Source organism: Macadamia integrifolia, chromosome 10, assembly GCF_013358625.1.
Source record: "Macadamia integrifolia cultivar HAES 741 chromosome 10, SCU_Mint_v3, whole genome shotgun sequence".
In the NCBI taxonomy this organism is placed as follows: domain Eukaryota; kingdom Viridiplantae; phylum Streptophyta; class Magnoliopsida; order Proteales; family Proteaceae; genus Macadamia; species Macadamia integrifolia.
The window spans coordinates 260,611-282,269 of record NC_056566.1 but is presented as its reverse complement, the minus strand read 5'-3'; the positions used below and the strand labels follow the sequence as shown (position 1 = coordinate 282,269).

At 39.7% G+C, this 21,659-nt stretch overlaps 1 protein-coding gene across 2 annotated transcripts in view; it reads left to right on the top strand.

Annotated features, from left to right (window-relative positions):
* Window positions 1–21,659, top strand: part of LOC122091326 (integrin-linked protein kinase 1-like) — a 119,221-nt gene that overhangs the window by 64,199 nt on the left and 33,363 nt on the right. For both annotated transcript variants that reach the window (XM_042661195.1, XM_042661194.1), the window contains one exon: window positions 8,664–8,749. In XM_042661195.1, the coding sequence (XP_042517129.1) occupies window positions 8,664–8,749 (86 nt within the window). The remainder of the gene's footprint in view (window positions 1–8,663; window positions 8,750–21,659) is intronic.

Sequence of the window (21,659 nt, the reverse complement as noted above, 5' to 3'; positions counted from 1 at the left end):
ATAACCCATTCAATTTGTTGGATAAACTAGGGGGGGGGGTTGAATAGGTTATCACTAATGGATTTAAACTTTTTCGCTTTTAAGCCTCAAAATGTGTAATTGTAAAAGTAAATGCGGAATATAAAAGTTAAACACAATAACGAGACATAAATTTTATAGTGTTTTAACTGAATCTAAATCTAGTCCACTCCTCACAAGATCACCTTGAGAGGTATCTACTAGATCTTCACTTTTAGTATAGTATGTGGGGTTGAATCATCTTTCCAACTCTTTTTTTTGGGGATAAGAGGGTACTTTACAAAATCTGCTTTACAGGCAGAGAGCGACCTTTCAAATCTCACAAGTAGAGAGGGACGTTATACAATTTCTTTAGGATAAGAGGATCTGTACAATTTATTCCAAGGATGAGATGGTCTTTACAATCTCTTAAGAATGAGAGGATCCTACAGAAACCTAAATGCAACCTAGCACTTTTGTATACTAAAAATGCCCAATCCTAGAGTTAAGCCAAATCTTGGGCTAATACAACTTTCAATAACAATAAAGAGGGTAGATGTTACCTCGTGTGGTGTGCGTATAATATGCCATGACAAGAATGAATGTACCTTGATGAACTTCCTTGATCACTTCTCTTGATGATGATGACTTGAAGAGAGGGTGGAGTGCAATGCTTGAGATCACTTGAATGACTTTGAGTTGAATACTCTTGATCTCTTTTTCTTCACTTGATTTGAAGATTAAAAGTCTTAAAGATGATGTTTGTTGTGTATTCAAAGGCGAGGAGTGTGGGCTTTTATGGGCATAAGTAATAGTCTCAAAATGGGGCTGAAACGAACACATATTTTCCTCTACTAGTAACTACTGGTAGGTACCGTAACTTTCGGTTGATGTTATTGTTGGGCAAATATAGCCATTCGAGAAGTCAAACTAGCCTTTGGAGCTTTTAAAATCATCCGGTGGACATCGGGTTAGCCGGATAACTTATTGGGAGGGTTCCGGTAGGTACTAGTACAATCCGACAATTACCTGTTGGCTTTCTTCCACTCAAGGCCTGACAAGAACCGGTAATACCCGGTGGGCCACTGGTTTTTGGCTAGTTTAGAAAGACTACAAAAATAGTCATATCTTTCTCGTCCGAACTCGGATTGAGATGATTCAAGTTGCGCTGTATTCACTATTCGATGCTCTACAACTTTAAAGAAGAAATCTTCTAATATGTAATATCCCACTTATATGTCATGATTATTATATTATTATAAGGTGAGACATTACTTATTCTATTATTATTTATATGATTTTATAATAATTAAGTATATTATTTATTTGGATTAATGTATTCACGTGAATAGTGAAGCATGAGGTGACATGATTAGTGGTAAATCATAATTAGTTAAGGCTAATTATCATTAATTGAAATATAGAGTGATTAGGAATTAATGGGGTTATGGGTGGCAGCACCAAATTGGGCCAAGTGTGGCGACATGGCATAGCCACTACGTGCATGCTTAAATAGGTGGTGGCAAGGTTGGGACAACCACATGGTTGGAAGGTGGTGGTGGCCATGGGCTGGATTTGACTTAAGGTAAAGTGTGGTTAGTAATTTAATTAGTTAGAATTAATTAATGAAAGGATGTTTAGTTGATAGATAAGTAGTTAGCTTATGGATTATTGTTTTAGCCTAAGTAAAATCTAGACTCAATTGAGTCTATTGGCTCTTTTTGCTAAGTTGTGGAGTTAGAAGAAGAAGAAGAAGAAGAAGGTGAGGGAAATCATTACCATGTAAATTAACTATACTGTATATGCTATATGGTGGAAATGAATGAATGTCGTATGATTTTTATTAGTGACAGCAAATATGTTATCAAGTTTCTATTAAATGGAATGCTTAACACAACAAGACATAAAAGATAAATGCTATATATTATGAAATGCATGTATAAAGTGATATTATGCTTATGACTAATGATTGTGCAACAAATATTTTATGAGCTTTGTGATGATTAATGGAATGGTATGATTTCATATATCATGTTATATGTGAGTGATGTATGAAAACAGAAAGACAGAGGAAGAAAGAAAGGAAGTAAATATATAAGAAGAAAAGTGTGTATGCATGGTTAGTGAAATTGTGTTAAATATCTTAGTGGCTACCACGCCTATCTAGTAGGGGGTTTATGTACTGGATGAGGGTCTTAAAAGAGAAAGAGAATAGACAAGGGGTCCTGCCCCAGTTACGGTGCCTAGACATATGGGAGTAGAGCACGTCTATTATGATGTTTATATAAATGAGGGGTCCTTTCCCAAGGCTACGGTACCTGGACACATGGAAGTAGAGCATCTTTATAATGTTGGGCTCCAATGTGTAGGAATGTATGAAGTCGACTACCACCCTCAAAAGTTGTGCACTCTGGTAGTTCATTTAATGGGCAAGACCCAGTCTAATTAAGGAAATAATTCTATGATTTGTCATTTATTTCTCTATTCCATTTATTGTTCTTTTGAATGCTTGTGTGTATAAGATCATGTATACCTCATTGAGCGTAAGCTCACACCATATAAGTTGATATTTTACAGATGAAGAGATTGGAGAGGAGGTATTCACGGCTTCAGGAGCTGTGTGTTGAGAATCATGATTAGGATATTAGAATCTTTGAGATCTATTTTGAAGACTATGTGCTTTTAGTTTTTGTTTGTGTGAACAGTAAAATGGATGATGGAACGGTTGTATATTCTAGTATATGACTGAATAATTGCGTGAATTAAATCTTTTTATTATGTACAAAGCAGTAAGACTTGTAGCCACCAGTGTATGTAAATGATCTGTAAAGTAATGCTTCCACTTTGTTTATGTGTGATCCAGGATTTTGTTAGTTTGTTATATGAATATATGTGACCTTAAGGGTGGATGCTTGGGTGTGTGTTGTCCTTTACCCTACTTGGATTTGGGTCGTTACATGATACTTTCATTTGAAATGGCAAAATTGCCTTAGATTATGAAACTTGCTGTTTTCTCAGCAATTGTCATGGCTTGGCATAACCGACACACTTTGGGTCTTAAGATTTGGTCATTGGGTATCACCTAGGGTCATTCTATGATAGTGATGATGTACTTGTGCAAATTCCTATGAATGTTCATACAGTAAGGTGCGTGTGGTCTGTGCACTATTACATTGATCTAAAATTAAAGATCTTCTATTCTTCTTGCAAATGGTCTTTTGGTTTCTTCTTGTTGACCTTGCATTGCTTGATGTTTGGAATAACTCCAAGTCTTTAATTTTTGAAATCTTCATCCTTCGGTTTCTGACACATTGAGATCTTGATACCTTGAAGTACCTTTTCAAGCTTTGTGGCTTCATACTCTCGCTCTTTTCTTGATCTTTATACTTAATCAGTTCTTTACTGCCTTCCATTCATCAGATTTGATCTTTGATATGAAGTCTCTACAAAACAATTTTTGAAGACAAATGGTGAAATACCTTCATATGTTTGTTATCATCAAAACCAACTAAGGAGTGTAGGCATGTCCCCAACACAATCAACATATTTCTGATTATAGGGATCTACAAGCAAGGATTAAAGTATCGGTATCGATCTCCATATCGGTCGGCTAAATTTAAGATTACATATCGGAGGGTATCATATCGTATTGGAGATACAGTAATTATTCTAAAGGTTAAGGATTAAAGTATCGGTATTGGTCGCTGTATCGGTCGGCTAAATTTAAGATACGTATTTGAGGGTATCGTATCGGTATCAGAGATAATTTAAACCATGTCTACAAGTAAGCTAGATTACTAAATTACCAAAGGCTTGTTCGTGGTTTCTTCCCCCCAACTAGTATGTTTGCCCCCCATTGTGATGGGTCTCTTTCGGATGATAAAGTTGCTTATGGGGGTTTGGTTAGAGAGTATTGGGAGCCCAATTCTTGGTTATGTGGGGTTAGGTGATGCGCTATCGGTCCTTGCCATGGAGTTGTTGGCCATTCAAAGGGGAGCAGCTTTGGGTTGATAAAGCGATTCTTGAGGTTTCCATTGGATCAGATTCCGTGCTGGCCATTGGTATGTTGAATGGGAAAATCGATGGCCCTTGAAATGTGCAGGCTTAAAGAATAAAATCCTGCACATGTCTTCTATGCATAGGAGCAAAAAATTTAAGCATGTTTGGAGGGAAAACAATCAGCCTATGGATTATCTAGTTTCCTTGCCATCTTCAATGATAGAGATTAATAGTGATCTCTATCATCTTGTTAGGAGGAATGCGGCTTTAGACTTTTTTTTGTTCGTAATCCATGTGAGATGCTCATTCTTTTGGATTTTTCTACTTTTGATTGGTGGGGCATGTCATGCCTTGTCTAGGAACCTCTTCCCCCTTTCCTGTGGCTTCTTAGAGGTTTCCTTCCTGTGTATTTTCTTTTCATTCTTTCTTTAATATATCATTATTGCCTATCCAAAAAAATAAAATAAAATACATAGAAAGGAATTCCATTGGGGCTGTAATTCGTAGAAATGATCAAGAAGTACTTTCCCATGATCCTGATTCAGAGTATCCTCCTATCCACTAAATAAAGAAATGATTATCAGCAACGAAATAATCTTTTTTTTTTTTTTAGAGTCCCCTTTTCTGAGAAAGGACAGGAACTAAAGAATTGAGTGCAATTGCATGCAATAGGAAAACCAATGTTTGCTATGTAGATACTCTAGAATACACATTTCACTTTGTTTGAGGCTTATCCAAAATCTCCAATTTTTTTTTATTATTATTATTATTATTATTATCATCATTGATTTTTTGCTTTATTTGTAAATTGATTTAATTTTGTCTGCTTCTCTTGGTATAGTTCCATGATAGTTGCTTTTATTTATTCTGTTCGAAGTTGCATTGTGTCTACTGTGGTGATTAAGCAAACTGAGAAAAGTGAAAGCCAAATCCATAATGCAATGTTTCCTCTTCATGCACTACTTTTTGAGGGTTAATTGTCCTAGTATTTTGATTTTGGTGTAACAAGAGATGCTTTTTTGGGTATCTAAGGAACTGAAAGTTACAAATTTGTGAGAATTGGAATGGCAAAAACAGTTACTGTATCGTTTCACAATAAGATGTGTATATTTTGGTGTTATGAGTTAAAGATGCACTCTGATTGATGTGTATTGACTTAAATTTATATGATGAAACATTGGAGCCATAATTCTTAGGATAATATTTTGAATTTTGATTTGACATTATCAAGATGGTATCAGGTGAAACTGGGGTCCTCGCTAGTAAATGGGTACCTCACAGAGATAAGTCTTAGAATATAGTTAGGTTAGGTTTTATTAGTATTTATTGATGGAATTCCGTTAATAGTGTCTTATTAATTATTAGTAATTTTTACTATTATTAGAGTCCAGTTGCACTTTTGTAATAATGTAGAAGTGATAGTTACTGTAATGGGGACTGGGTCATGACTAGTGGCTATTGGGGATATGTATCGGCCAACATTGATCCATCAGATAGTTACCATTAACTTGTTGATCTATATTTGGATCAATAGAGTTTTTTTTTTTTGGATGAATAAATAATTCATTACCAAGAGGGGAAGAATATACAAGGGAAAGCGGGGGTGGGGTAGGAGGCAAAAGCCAACAAAGAGCAACCAAACGAGGAGCTCAAGAAAAATCCAAACTACAAATACATCAAAACAAAACCAGACCAAACCAAGACTTTAGAAGGCACCAACCAAGACAGAACCAAAAGAAGAAGGCTTGGGCAGTCAAGGGGGCTGGGGGAGGATAACCTGGAGGTTCCAAGAGGTGATGATGTGGGAGTTTCTGAGGGAATTAGGAACTGGGCAGTTATGGAGGGAGTGAAGGGTGTGGGCTTTGGAGGCAACATCAGAGGAGATATCTTTCCAAATCTGATCCGGGGATCAAGATTTTGGGGTCCATCTACGGATGTTGCGCTCCAACCAGAGGTGGCTAATGGCAGCATAAAAAGCAAGTTTTCCTATAATGTCACAAATGGTCGAACCGGAGAAGGACATGTCAACCCAAATACATTCTCTATCAAAGGGGGAATGGCCCTTCCGGAAGGCCAACACTTGGAAAGGACAGAGTTCCAGAATTTAATATCCTCAGTACTCAAAGGGCAAAGGCAGTAGGAAGGATTGATGGGGATCTGGCAATGGATGAGAAAGGCTTGGGTGGGGAGGCATCCGGTTAGGCAACGCCATACCGTGAAGCTTTGACGGGGGATAAGCCCTTTAAACCAGACAAGTCTATGCCAGGGGACAGTCGGGGAAGGGGGGTGGACAAAGGACTAAGCAAAGGCAGTCCAAAGAGTGTTATGTCTGAGCAAACCCGAATGGACCCAGTTGACCCAGATGCTTTTCTGCTTAGAGATAAGCTTCCAGATTAGCTTGAGCACCCCGATAGAATTAGCGTCTTTGATTCTTCTAATTCCAAGCCCACCTTCAGATGAGGGAAGGCAGACTTTCTTCCAGCTGAGGGGCCTAAGGAATTTGGAGGAGTCGGAACCTTTCCAGAGGAAGGAGCAGAGGAGACCTTCAAAAGATTTGATAACAGAGGCAGGGGGGACGAAGGTGCCAGACCAGTAGAGGTACATGGATTGGAGGATCGATCTGATCAAGGTTAGCCGGCTATGAATCCCTAGCAGGATCAATGGAGTTTGATCTTGCTAGGGATCCATGTTTTGGAACCCTGGCAGAACTGGCCGATGTGGCTGGTTCAGTTTGGTTTCTTCGTTGATTTGGTATATAAGTGATGCTTTTAATTGGTTCTTAAATAGTTTCAGTAAGTAGTATGTATTTGGTACCATAATTTTTTTCCATGCTTCCTGCTTTAGCTGATGCAGGCATAGTTTTTAAGGCGGTAAGGCGACGGAGGCGTTTGAGGGTCTTTCGGAGCACCTTAGCCATAAGGCAGGCATAAAGCGTTGCCTTATTGACTAAAACGTTCCTGTGTAATTTTTTTATAAAACCAATCTATTTGGCTCAAATTCTAGTTGAATCCTATTACTCATATGTTAAATAAATATTAAAAGTTCATATTCATACCAATGTAAGATATTCATCAAGAAAACAAATCAATAAAGTGAATAAACTAAGTTCATCTTCATCAATCATAACAAAATATTAACATATAATATAAATACATAATTATGAAACTAAATTATAAATATAAAGAAAAGAAGACATAAAAAATACAAGTATTTATTATACTTACCTCTATGATGCCAAAATGAGTGCCTAAGCCCTATGGTCATCCCCTATATTTCTACTCCTGTCAAAGAAGAATGAAACTCACCGCTGCCGGAGTGAGCTCACTGCTGCCAGAGCAAAATGGTCGCCTGGATCAGTGGTTCTTCCTTGTTCCTTGATTTCTTCTCAAAGCCCTTTCTTAAAACCCTTGACAAAATCTAAACCCTGTTTGTGAATCGTGTTTTTGATTTGTTTGTTTTGGTTATTTTTGGTGGAGTAAAGTTGATCCCATACATCTCAAGTGTTAACAAAACCATATACCTACCAATAAAAAATCTATATTTGGAATCTTCATTAAGTAATTTTAAAATGTGTTTAAAAAAAAAAAACACTATAAGGCGCCACTTCACATTAGGCGAAGCACTGCCTTACCATCTCTAGACCGCATCAGCGCCAAGGCGCTAGTAAGGAGATGCCTTAGCAGCGCCTTAAAAACCATGGATGCAAGAACTTTTGTTTTTTCAATTACATGTTACTACATATAATCTTCTTTTATCTGATTTTACAATCCATTTCTGTATCTAAATTAAAATTTCTTGTTCACCTATCAAGGAGAATTTACTATCACTCACCTACACTTGACCTATATTTACTAAAACTCCCCTACCTTTTACTTTTTTACTGATACTCCCTTTCCATTTAATTTTTATCTCATTCTTCCCTACTCTTTTTAAATGCCCAAATTACTCTACCTTTTTACTTGTAACCTATTACACCTTTTTTCAAATTGATTGGGTTTGAAACAAACCACAAACAAGTTTTGTCTCATCCAATCATCATGGATATTGTAAATTCAAAAAAGAATAATTTTGGATCCGATCTATATCTATATCGGTATCATATGTTCCAATCGGTACCACACACTTTTTTTTTTTTTTTTTTAACCTTAGATTGGTTGAGACCGATACAAATCTAATACCAATAAAAAAATAGAATGCTAAATTTGTGATGATGGATGACATAAAATAATAATAATAATAATAAATAAATAAATAACATCCCTGATGATTGGATGAGACGAAATTAAAAAAATAATAATAAATAAATAAATAATATCTTTAAGGACACATCAACTATGTCAATATCTTGATGATTGGATGAGACAAAACTTGTAAGTGGTTTGGTTCAAACCATATTTTAAACCAATCAATATGCAAAAAGTGTAATAGGTTACAAGTGAAAAGGAAGGGTAATCTGGGCATTTAAAAAGAGCAAGGGGAGAAAGAGATGTAAAAATAAAAAATCAGGGGAGTATCAGTAAAAAAGTAAAAGGTCAGGGAGTTTTAGTAAATATAGGTCAAGTGTAGGGGAGTGATAGTAAATTCCCCTTAATTGTTATGTATGTTGACAAAATAATTTGGGTTACTAATGCGTTTGATAACATTTTTTCACCTTATCCTTGTTGTAGGTCTTTATGTGGCACCTGAGGTTTATAAAGATGAAATATTTGACAGAAGCGTTGATGCCTTCTCTTTTGGTCTCATCCTCTATGAGGTGCTGATATTACTCTCATTACCATTATCATGTTAATATGCTTATTATGTTGCATACCATTGCCTTGTAAGTTCAAATATTTGATAGAAATTTTACTTGTAAATATCAATAAGGCAAGACACTTTTTGCTGTTGCTAAAATGAATTTAGAATATATCAACTATGTTTCTATGCTCAAATTATTGGTCGTGCCATTTTTCTGGCCAAAGTAAATTTGAATCTAATTATAGATGATGGGAGTATGGGACCAGTCAGAAATTTCGTGGGAAATCAATAAAGCATACATATGCTTACTTACATGTAATAAAGCATGATTGCATGTATGTTTTTTATATTGAATAGTTTGTCATTAATCATTATATGTTTATGGGTTTGGGTACTTCTGAGATGGTCAATAAACCCTCAATAGGATTATCTCCTGCCATGTATGATGCAGGAGTGCTTCGATGGATCAACCCAAACCTGGATCCAATTTAGGATCGAAGTTACTGATATGGTTTCAAGGTTATTAGAATCTTTTAGGATTTTATTTTGTTGGGGAATATTTGTAATTTTTTATTTTTGGGTAGTTTCCAGATAGGTAAGAAGTTTCCAATTTGAGTCCTACTTTGTTTTTAATTCTGTTAGTCTAGGTTTTAGGAGATTTTATTTCTATCAGTCTCATACTTTAATTTCAGTTTTGCATAAATTAAGCACGTAACCCAAGTTATGGGGATATTGGAGATTAGTGAATTAAGAATTGATTTTTTGATGTGCGTGACTTCCCCCTTCCCACCCACCCCCGCTTTTCTTTCTTATTCCCTCTATGTCCAGAGAGACAATCCCTTCCCCTTTCTTCTTCCTTGCAAGTCTCCTTCCCCTTCTTCACTATCTTCCTCCTTTCTTTTATGCTGCTGCTGAAACCCTGTTCTGGGCGATACTACCAGGTTCAGGAGAAGGCCTCACCGAATAATCAGCCATGGCCGATTAGCTTTGAGGCCCTGGTCGTAGGTTCCTTCCCCTTGGGTGAAGTAACTCCCCACGCCCCAACTCCGAAGCCTTCTTTTTTATTCCTGATTAATACCCTCCTTTACCTTTTTATTTACACATTGCCACTAAGTGGTTGTCATTCTAAGATTACCCCCTCCCCTTTCATACATTACTCTCTTCTTCTAAAGTGAATATTCAAGAATTCTTTTTGGTCTTTGTCTTTTGCGTAAAAGTCCTTACGTTTTACCTCCTTATTGTTGCCCCTACTTTCCCTCCTTATTACGCTTTGCCATTAAATTGTTTGCTATTCCTAGTTTCTCCCTAAACAACCAATGGTAACTCCTTTCATATCCATTTGCTTCTTTAGTTACTACTAACCCTTTGAGAGTTCTAGTATATTGCAAAACTGCCATTGATTATGATATTTGTGCTATTTGTTTAAGTGGGCCCACAACCATATGCTTGGGTCTTTGGGACCCATTGACCTCGCATTATTTGGTACTAGGGCAAATTTCCTGATTCATTTACTCTAGTGGTTGCTTACACCACCCCCTCATCCGAACAATGGACTCGGTTACTTTGACAGATGAAGAGAAGTGAAAGTGCTTAGAGCTGTGTATGTAGAGTTAGTTGCTAGTAGGACAGACAGAGAAGCTCAAGTTGTTACCCTCCAGGCCATTACCACAAGACTTGCTGCCATAGAGACATGTTTTGAACCCAGACGGACACTAAGGTCACATTATTCATGACACTGCGATGACGCCTTGGGAACAATACTCTCATTAATGGAATGAAGAAGCCTTGAAAACTCTCTAAGCTAATTTAGAATTGCTTAAAGTTGCCCATCTAGAGGCCATTATAGCATGCCTCTGCCGTAGAGACTACCATGCCTCTGCCGTAGAGACTACCATTCTAAACATAAGCGTACAACAAGGTCACGATGTTCAAGATGAACTAGATGACCCGATGAAGGTTGCATTTGAAGAACTAATCGATGGCCCAATTTTAGTTGTGAAGCCCTTCCATATGATTCCAATCCAAATTATATTTGTTGAGGACCATTAAGAGATAGTGAGATGTGTTGGATCTTTACCGCATCGAAGCCATTAATCATGGATGTTAATCGAGTGTGCTGATTCTCTCTAAAACTCGCGGACGAGTTTTTCTTAACATCAGGGGAATTGATGCAGGATCGCTTCGACGAATCAACCCGAACCTGTTCGAGAGCCCAAACCAAGAACTGAATCCAATTTTGGATCAAAGTTACTGATTTGGGTTCAAGGTTTTTAGAATCTTTTAGGATTTGGAAGTTTCCAGATAGGTTTGAAATTTCTTATTTGAGTCCTGCTTTGTTTCTAATTCTATTAGTCTAGGTTTTAGGAGATTTTATTTCTATTTTAGTCTTAGACTTTAATTAGGAATCTTTAATTTCAGTTTAGTTTAAGTTACGTGTATCCCAAGTTATGGGGATATTGGAGATTAATGATTTAATAATTGATTTTTTAAAGTGCGTGACTTCCCCCTCTGCCCCCCCCCCTTTACGACCTTTAAGGCACCTGGTGGTTTTGTCTCACAAGCAACTTCACTAAGGCACTTCCCAATAAACAACAAGGGTTTGGTAAAACAATAAAAACATGCATCTCCAACTATACTTAACTGCATCACTTCTTTCGGGCAATCAACTCGTGCTTGTAAAGAAAGGTGATCGATGTCAATCTGTCGTTCGGTACGTGTGATATCTGGTCTTTCAGCAACGTCTTTCTCTGGTCAATGTCATTATTTGGTGCATGGTCCTTCTGGCAATGAGTGTCTTTCTTCCTTATCTATATAAGCTAAGGTCATTACTTTCGCAAAGAGTCAAATTCATGTTCTATAAAACTCCCCCGTAATGCTTGTATTCCCTTACTGAACGGAAGGAACGGTTCCCCTACTCGCTTGGTAATGGACTATAGTGGGAATGAAGGGATGGATTATACACCAAGTCTTTTCTATTCTCCTATACGTATAGTAGAGCAGGGTGAAAGCTATAGTTTTTTTGATTGTGTTGCAAGGAAATTAGTAAGGGGAGCAAGCAAGTTTCCTGCTCAAGCAATAAAGACGGTAATGGTAATGAGGCTATGGTTTCAGCGAACGTCAGCTACTGCTACTTAGCTTCGCTACCTTACCTTAGCTTACCATGACTGGTGGTAGAGTTCTGACTCGCACCTCAATTCTTTCCAAGCCTACTATTTGCCTGATGGTCCTTTTTTCAATTCTATTGCCGTGACGAGTTGCACCAAGACGCACCAGCCATCCCAAACAACTCATTTATCAGCTTCGAAATTCCTACGCTGCCTCGAAGCTCCTGACGGGACCCACGGAGATCGTGATGACGGCTCATAGTTGGATCTCACTATGAAATATTCGAATCCATCGGACCCAACTATATTTTAGAAAAAGAGTCAAAATCATCGCCGTCTCCGAAGAAAGGGAAGAAGAGCAGCGATCGAGTGGGTAATTTCCATCGCGTGAAGGCCGATCTGTCTATATCAAAAAGAAATTATTATCCTTTTTGTCTTTTTGTTTTCTTCTCTCTTATTCCCTCCTTGTCCAGCGAGACAATCCCTTCCCCTTTCTTCTTCCTTGCGAGTCTCCTTCCCCTTCTTTGCTGTCTGCCTCCTGTCTTTTATGCTGCTGCTAAAACCCTGTTCTGGGCGATACTACCAGGTTTAGGAGAAGGCTTCACTGAATCATCAGCCATGGCTGATTAGCTTTGAGGCCCTGGTCGTAGGTTCCTTCCCCTTGGGAGAAATAACTCCCTACGCTCCATCTCCAAAGCCTTCCTTCAACCTGATAAAGAAACCAAGTTTCAGGCCTGAACTGAAGGTTATTGCCAGCCTTGATTCAGGATATTTGTTAACTGATTTCGGTTAGTGGGTTAGGAATCATCCCCTAAATTTTCAGTTTGAGTCACACTTGATTGAAAGAGCACTGTTGATTTGTTTGGAACTGTTCCACCGCCTCTGTTTCTTGGCTGGAGGTTGGAGAAGACAACCCCTTTTATCCCACCTTTCCACTACTCTTCTTTGCTTTGATTTTATTACCTTCTTTCCCTCAATATGTTTCCCATGTTGACAAATTAATTCCCCTTTTGTCTTGTTTACCTCTTGGACCTAAGGTATTTTTGTCTCTGTCTCTTTAATTATTTGTCCTTTAGTATTTTTGTCTTATGTGGTAGTCCTTTTTTCGGCCTGCCACTAAGTGTTTGTCATTCCAAGATTACCCCCTCCCCTTTTATACGTTACTCTCTTCTTCTAAAGTGGGGATTCAAAAAGTCTTTTAGGTCTGTCTTCTGTGTAAAAGTCTTTCTTTTGTTTTACCTCCATATTGTTGCCCCTACTTTCCCTCCTTATTATGCCCTGCCATTAAATTGTTTGCTATTCCTAGCTTGTCCCTAAACAACCAATGGTAAGTCCCTTCAAATCTATTTCCTTCTTTAGTTACTATTAACCCTTTGAAGAGTTGTGGTATATTGCAAAACTGCCATTGAATATGATATTTGTGTTATTTGTTTAAGTTGGCCCACAGCCATCCGACTTGGGTCTTTGGGACCCACCGGTCCCGCATTAGTGTTTCATCCAAACAAGAGTTTTAGGCTACATTTGGTAGTCATTCAGTTCCAGAAGCGATGTTTTGTGTCAAAAACAGAATTCACTTTCTGTGTCAAAATGCCGTTTTAAAACAAAAAAATGGTGTTTGGTGAACCTGTTTTAGGAACAATTACCCAGTTGTTCACTTTTTTTGCATTTGGAACAAAACACAAAGTTCCTTCGTTCCATCATTTTGTGTTTCTAGCGTTTTTTTTCTCTTTTCATTAGAAAAAAAAAACCGAAAAACACCAAGTTGACACCAAAAGCTTTATTCCCTTTTTTTCTTCCCATAGAACGGGAAAACATTTCTTTTTCTGGATGACTACCGCACGCATCCTTACTTTGAGTGCACCTATCCAATAAATGTTTCTGAACCTGAATCAAACCTGTTTGTCAGATGGTTGGGTTGATAGTTGGTGGTAGCCAAAAGTTGTAATGAATATGGCCTTGTTGATTAATGTGAAAGCTACTCTTGATGCATACAAAAGGATGCCACCTAAACTGTGTATATGCTATGTTGAAACTGCTGTCATTTTACTTCTACATGATCAGAATTCCCTCATTAGATTTTCCAATGCTCCCCCTGATGTAAGACTAAATCACAAAGGACTTAATCCTAGGCTGGATCTGATAAATTTGGCTGAATAGGAAAAAAATATGAGATCTCACAAACCGTGGCTCAGATTGTAAGACTAAATCACAAAGGACCTAATCCTAGGCAGGATCTGAAAATCTGGCTGAATAGCAAAAAAATAAGAGATCTCACAAACCATGGCTTAGATGGAGCTGAAATTTGGAGTAGATGAAGGTCCTAAATGGGTCAACAAGCTCTCAAAAGATTAGACAATTCTGATAGTTAAATTGAGAGTTACGCTGTTGACATGAACTTTTGACAACTTTCGATATCTTGAGATTTCAGCCTTTGACGAATCTTAAATTTAGTCCCTCGTGTGATGCTCAACTATCCTTCAAATGATGAGCCTCAACTGATGGCTAGTTGGGTAGTTATGCCCGAAGAAAGAAAAAGGAAACTTCATGAAAGTTCTGCAGTAGCAGCAGCTACAAGCCTTGGCTGGCCTTTAAACCAGGGTTGAAGGTAGCCCTTGGGGGCCTCAATAAAACCCTAAAAGGGTTTAGCTAATGGCTGGCTGGACTGGGAGATATTGAAGAAATCGACCAGGCTTCACAACCCTGACAACTCTAATCGATTCTGTCCTCTTAAGCTGATTGTGATATATGATCTGTGGGTGGGCTTCGGATCTTCAAATACTCTTGTAGTAGGCCCTCTAACACTCACAAATTCAAATAAAGAAGAAAATAAAAGAAATGGAAAAGAGAATCGACGGGGGAGGGGTTGAGAAGGGGGGAGAAGAATTTAGGGTATGTACATCTTGTTGATGCAGTTTCTCGTTCCTTCCCTGAAGGTCTTGTGCCTGTTCTTCGGATAGGCCAGAACTTGCACACACAAGTCAGAGAACCAGCCCAGAGTTTCCTCTGGATGGAACACTCCGAAGCCCAAGGCAGTCCTTCAGATCAGAGTAAAGGTGGTCTTTTACTAGAAAATGCATACCTGTTTCAGGAGTTCTCTCCCCTTTATATAGTGGTGTTGAGTTGTCTTCTTATTGGTTGATTGATCCACTTGGTGCTGAGCTGTCCTTGTTGGCTAGTTGGTCCACTTGGTTGATTAGTTGGTCCACTTGTGTAACGGTTAACTCAACCATGGTAAGTACCTGGTTATTTAACCGTTTCTGGTCTGGTCGGAGGGGCGTGGTCAAGAGGGTGTGGAGTCTCTTTGTTGCTGCATTAAGGTCGCTTAGTCTGTGGTCGTCTTACTTGGTCGTATGATATATTGAGGTCGTGTATATTATGGTATATCATATGTCCCCCCTACTCACTAGTGTTTCGAGGAAGGAGAAATCTAGGGAGTACAAAAAAGTGTTCTTTAGTTGGTGAGGCTTTGGATTTAATCTGCCTTTTGCAGATCATTAAACGCCTTCCGTAAATCTAGGAGATGGTTGATATATCACGTGTGTCATCTTGTATCAGAAGCTGGGCAGGCCATGTGTCTTTTTTCTACTAAAACTCTTGTGATCGACTAGGATTCCTAGTCTATTCTGGGATCCAAACCGTTAAAAGAATTCGAATCCGACGGGTGTCTTGTCCTGGGGCAATTTTGTGCTTTCGCTGGGGTTTTTATCGTCTTTCCTGGTTTGCGCCTTATAGCAAAAATGATTCATATTTTCTAAAGGTTTCAAAGGGTTTTGTTCGTCTCCTGGTGTTGCGATTGTTTTCGAGTTTTATAAGGGTGTTTTCGCTTATTTTGGTAAGTTACCACCTCTCCTTGCTATCACCTTTCTCTGTTCGTTGTTCTTTCTCTTTTATTTGCTTTGTAATGGGGTCTAAGACAACTTCTGAGTTTGATGGCGACTCCAGGCCTGTGGAGAGAGTTTCCCGTTCCGTCAGCGGTAAAGGAATTATTCGGGGAAAAATAGTGGTAAAGGCTGCCACTCCAAAAAAGGGTCGACGGGTTACTTTCTCTAACCCTAGCATGAGTGATCCTACCGTTGGGTTGTCCGTGGGTCAGGTGAGGTCGGTGGTGACCTTCGCGGATATAGAAAGATTTCGAGTCCAGTATTTCATTCTCGATTCTGTGGAGCTTCGAGCCCCTGGTGCTGATGACAGGGACCATGTTGCTAGTAAAGGGAAAGTATGCCTGTACGAGTATGCCCTGATAAACGGTGTTCGCCTTCCCCTGGCTCCCTTTGTATGTCAAGTGCTGAGTCATTATAGGATTATTCCTGCTCAGTTGGTCCCCAATTCTTGGTCCATTCTACTGGGTTTTTATGTTTGACTGAGGGATTTAGAGGTGGAGCCTACTGTCCGATTGTTTGTCATAGTGTATTCACTTTCGAATCACAACGTATTTCCTGGGTGGTTTTATTTTAGATGGCGTGACGCAAGTCACTTGGTGGTCGGCTTTCTGCCAACCTCCAATCCTCGTTGGAAAGATGGGTTTTTCTTTGCTCGTACCTCGCATCCTTACGAGATTCCAACTAGGTGGTCGTTGGTGAATATGACCAAGGTTAACGGGCAACCTACCCTCAGAGATGAGGAGAATACGGTATTGTCGCTTCTGGAAAAACCAGTGTGGATGGTTATTGCCTCGCAATTGTGTGTCAGGACCAATATTTGGCCCGATATGGTCGGAGTCCGGGTGAGGGATTTTTGTTTGGTCGATAAGTGTCTTTTTTTTATTATTGCGTGCATATATATTCTTTATATGTATATTTATACACGTTATGTATTTTTGCTCGCAGCTCCTATGGACCTGAACTATATGATCAATATTCTGGATCTTATAGAGGAAGAAGGAAATGTTAGTGGAGGTATTGCTGATCTTCAGATGAGCCGAGATGTGGTTGATAAGGTTCTTGAGGAAGACGCGGAGGGTGGAACTCCTTCCGTTGTTGTTGAGTCATCGGAGGACGGTGTTCCCCTTGCTGCCAGGGTTGGTCGGAAACGAAGGAGAATAGGGTGTGATGATGTTGAAGAGATTGTTGGCTCTGAGGAGGGCGCTGAAGTTGATGGAGATGAGGCCCTTAGTTCTTTAGGTGGATCTGGTGCCCTTTCAGTTGATGTTGAGGACTTTGTGGAGGAGGGTTTGATTCCTGTCGACCCCACTAAAGCTGGTAAGAAAGCTGCTACTGAGCATATCGCGAAGCTTCTAAGAAGTCTCGCGAGGAGAAAGGAAAGGCCGTAGATACTTCCTCTCAGGAGGTGTATATTCCTCAGTATGGGGTGACCTATGTCAGTCTGTTACTGATGATCTTGCCTTGGCCGAGAGGGTGGTGATTGAGGGTGCCCTCCCTAAGGATAAGGCCATCTATAAGGGGAGGAAATTTCAATCTTTGCTGGGCAAAGGATATACCCACCTTGCCGTCGTGAGTTCCTTTCACCCTTTTTTTAAATTTTTTTTATTGTGTGGTTATTTTCTATTTTGCTGCGTGACTCCCTTTTTGGTTTTCGAAGGGTTAAGCCCTTATAGGAGAGCTGTTGAGGCGTGCCGATGATTATTACTGATCGGCTAAGAGTTTGAGGAAGAAGGTTACTGAGGCTTAGGTGGTGGCTCATAAATGGAGGACTAAGTTTGAAGAATTGGATAAGGTGTGGAGCTCGGTTGAGATGGAGGATGCTTTGAGGGAAAAAGAGATGGCAAGTTTGAAGAATCGTTATGCTGACTTGGAGGTGAGCAAGGTGGAGGTTGTGGCCAAATTTTTGCGTGCTAAGAATGAATTGGAGCATAAGAGGGCGGAGAGTGAGGAGCAAGCAAAGAAGATTACTCGGCTGAAAGATGCCCTTGATACTGAGGCGCGCCGAGCTCAGAGGTCTGCATATGAGGCCAAGAGTGCCTATAACAATGGCCGTGAAGAGTCGATAGAGAGGTATAAGCGGTCAGAGCAGTTTGAGCGCGAGGTTAATGTTCGCGGAGCTCGGCTGTATCTTAAGGGTATGTTGCTCATCCGTGAAGAAGTATGGGCTCGTCAACCTGATTTTAACCTGAGCCGATTTGCTCAAGAATGGGACAAGATAAAATGCTTCCATATTTCGCTGGATGAGTGGTCTTCCTCTAGCTCCACTGTTGTGGCTTTGCCTACTTCAATTACTCTTGCTAATGCTGGTTCTAATGATGCTTCTTCTAAGAAATCTCCGTTGCCTGCTGATCCTCGTGCTATGTCTACCCCTTTGGAGACCCTTGCTCCCGCCGTTCCTGGTGCTTCCTTGCCTGCTGAAGTTGTTTCTAACTCTGGATGCGTAGTAATAGTTAGTTGTTGCTTCTTCTCTCCCCCTTTTTTTTTTTCCTTAGAAAGGAAGAAACAGTTTTTGTAATGTGAATGTCGTCTGGTTCCTTGGAATATTAAGGATATTTTTGCCCTTGATGAATTCTTTCCTCCCCTTCTTTTTATATTACTGTAGTCTTTGTGATCTAGATATAGGAGCTTCTGGGTGTAGAAGCCTGCAAGGTCCTCATGATTTTGGAGGCAGGAGCATCTAAGTGTGGAAGCTGGTCCTCATGGTTTAGGAGGCAGGAGCTTCTAACCGTGGAAGCTCACAAGGTCCTCATGGTTTAAGGAGGCAGGAGCTTCTGACCGTGAAAGCTCGAAAGGTCCTTATGGTTTAGGGAGGTAGGAGCTTCTGAGTGTGGAAGCTCGCGAGGTCCTCATGATTTAGGGAGGCAGGAGATTTTAACCGTGGAAGCTCGCAAGGTCCTCATGGTTTAGGGAGGCAGGAACTTCTGAGTGTTCTTTTTTTTTTTTTCTTGTCAGATAGAGAGAAATTCCTTGAATAGTACTTTTATTGATAGAATTTTTTGAGATTTATAGAATTCCACGACCTTTCAGTTCTTTTTCCTTCTAAAGTCTCAAGGTGGTAAGTGCCTGGCCTGATGATCCTTATGATCCTGTATGGTCCCTCCCAGTTAGGTGATAACTTTCTTGATTTTGCGGGTCCTTGATTTTCGTTTGCCTGAGGACGAGGTCGTCGAGTTGAAATAATCTTTCAGTGACCTTGGAATCAAAATGTCGAGCGACCTTCTGCTGGTATATCGCCATTTTTTCCTGTGCCTGGTCCCTTACCTCTTGTAGTAAGTCCAGGTTCTCCAATTCTTCTGAGTTTCTTTGCTCGTTGAAGGTGCTTATCCGAAGTGATATTGCTCCGATTTCTACTAGGCTCATGGTTTAAAGTATCTTCAATACCGATACGATACCCTTCGATACGTATCTTAAATTTAGCCGACTGATACAATACACACCGATACGATACATGGAATTTTTAAAATCCTTTCTTATCGATATATATCCCACGATACATACCGATATGCATCAATACACCACCGATACACATCGATACAATACGATATGCACCGATACGACTATGGAAAATATAAAATCGAGGTAAAATGTACGATTTGGTATGTATCGGTATGTATCGGTGAATATCGATCGGCACGTGTCAGTGAGTATTGGTATGTACCGATACAGTGCGCTACGATCATATAATGGCTAAGATGGGTAATTTTTCAGAAAAACACGATTTTTTGAGGGGTTTTTGTTCCAAAGTTGCTGTCAGCCATATTTCTCTCTAACTAAAGTGGAAAGCAAGGTTGTGAACAAGGATTGTACATTTATGGGACAACTACAAACCTTGAATTCTTAGTGCGATACCCTCAATTTGGTATTTATGCATAATACATGTTATCAATAGTTTTTTTTTAACAAATTCTTTATGCGAAAGTGTTTAAAAAAATGTTTCCTATCCATTTATGTGTGTATCTTTAGCGTATCTCTGATACGATATTATATCCTCCGATACGTATCTTAATTTTGGCCGATCGATACGGCGACCGATACCGATACTTTAATCCTTGACTGGCTAACAACTTTAGTTCCATATGTGAGGGAATATGGGGTTTCACCTATTGCTGTTCTTTCCGTGGTCCTGTGTGCCCATAGTATAATCAGTAGTTCTTCTGCCCATTTGCCCTTGGCCTCGTCTAACCTTCTTCTGATTCCCTAGAGTAGAGTTCGATTGGCATTTTTTGTAATTCCGTTGGTTTGGGGATATCCAATGGAGGTCTTCCTGTGATCGATCATCAGATCCTCACATATCTTGGAGAAACTCTTGTTATCAAATTGTTTGCCATTATCTGTGATAAGGATTCAAGGGATGCCAAATCGATAGATGATGGCTGTTCTGAAGAAGCTTGATGTGTTGTGTTCTGTGATAGTTGCTAATGCCGCTGCTTCTTCCCATCTTGTGAAGTAGTCGATGGCTACGACCACGAACTTTCTCTATCTACTAGCCAATGGAAAAGGTCCCAGTATGTCCATGCCCCACATTGCAAACGGAAGGGGACTATTCAATGTGCTGAGCTGAGTGGCTGGTTGCTTGGGAATGTTAGCGTGGAACTGGCACTTTGTACATTTCTTAGCATACCCAATTGAGTCTTTGGTCATTGTTGGCCAATATAATCCTTGCCTTAGGATTTTGTGTGCTAGTGCTCATCCTCCCAGGTGTTGACCGCAGATCCCTTCGTGTACCTCTCTGATAGTATATTCCGCATCTCGGTGGTCCAAGCATTTGAGCAATATGCTAGAAAATAACCTTTTGCAAAGCGTTTCATTGTCTAGGATCATAAATCTTGTTGCTCGCTGTTTTATCTTTCAAGCTTCTTTGGTATCAGAGGGCAAAGATCCTTGGATTAAGTACTCGCGGATGGGGTCCATCCAAGAGTTACTTTGACTTTGGTCTATTTGCATTGCCTCAAGGTTTTTTTTTTTTGTCAAGCTTGACTTGGGGAGTATTTCCACGAATGTCGGTGGAGTAATGCTTCAGTATGAGGTCGTTGCCAACCTCGACAGGGTGTCTGCAATAGTATTCTCATCTCGGGCTATTCTTCGTATGTTTATTGTTTCAAAACATGTCAATAGTTCCCTTGCCTTATTCAAATATTCTGCCATTCTATGCTCCTTAGCTTCATACTGCCTCGTTACCTGATATACCACCAGCTGCGAATCACTATAAATGTTTATGTTTTTGACTTGGAGGGATTTCGCCAATCTGACCCCTGCTAGTAAGGCTTCATATTCAGCCTCGTTGTTGGAAGCTTGGAATAGGAACTTTAAGGCGCATTGTATTTGGAAGCCTTTAGGACTTATGAGCATTACCCCTGCTCCACTTCTGGTTGTGCTGGAAGATCCATCTACGAACAATTACCATTCGAGTGGTCGGTTCACTGATTATACTGTCACTGGTTCCTTTCCCTACTTTTGCTGATCATCTGTTGATTCTTCTTGTTGATGTTGGGTATCGTACATTCGACCAAAAAGTCTGCCAGTGCCTGAGCTTTGATGGTCGAGCATGGTCGGAATTGATCATCGAACTCTCCCAATTCTATTGCCCAACCAATCATTTGGCCTGATGCAGCAGGTTATTGAAAAATTCTTTTCAAAGGCTGATCGGTGAAGACTGTGATCGTGTGAGCTTGGGAGTATGGTCTGAGCTTTCAAGTTGCCGTTATTAATGCCAGGGCCGACTTCTCTACTCTGTTATACCTTATTTCTGCATCAATCAAGCATTTGTTGACATAGTAGATGGGTTTTTGTCGCCGCTCTTCTTTCCTGATTAGTACGGTACTTACTGTTGCTGGTGAAATCCCTAGATAAAGACAACTCTTCTCTTACTGGTTTTGCGAGAAGTGGTGGTGAAGCTAGGTATTCTTTTAGCTCTCTGAATGCATTTTGGCAGTCATCGTTC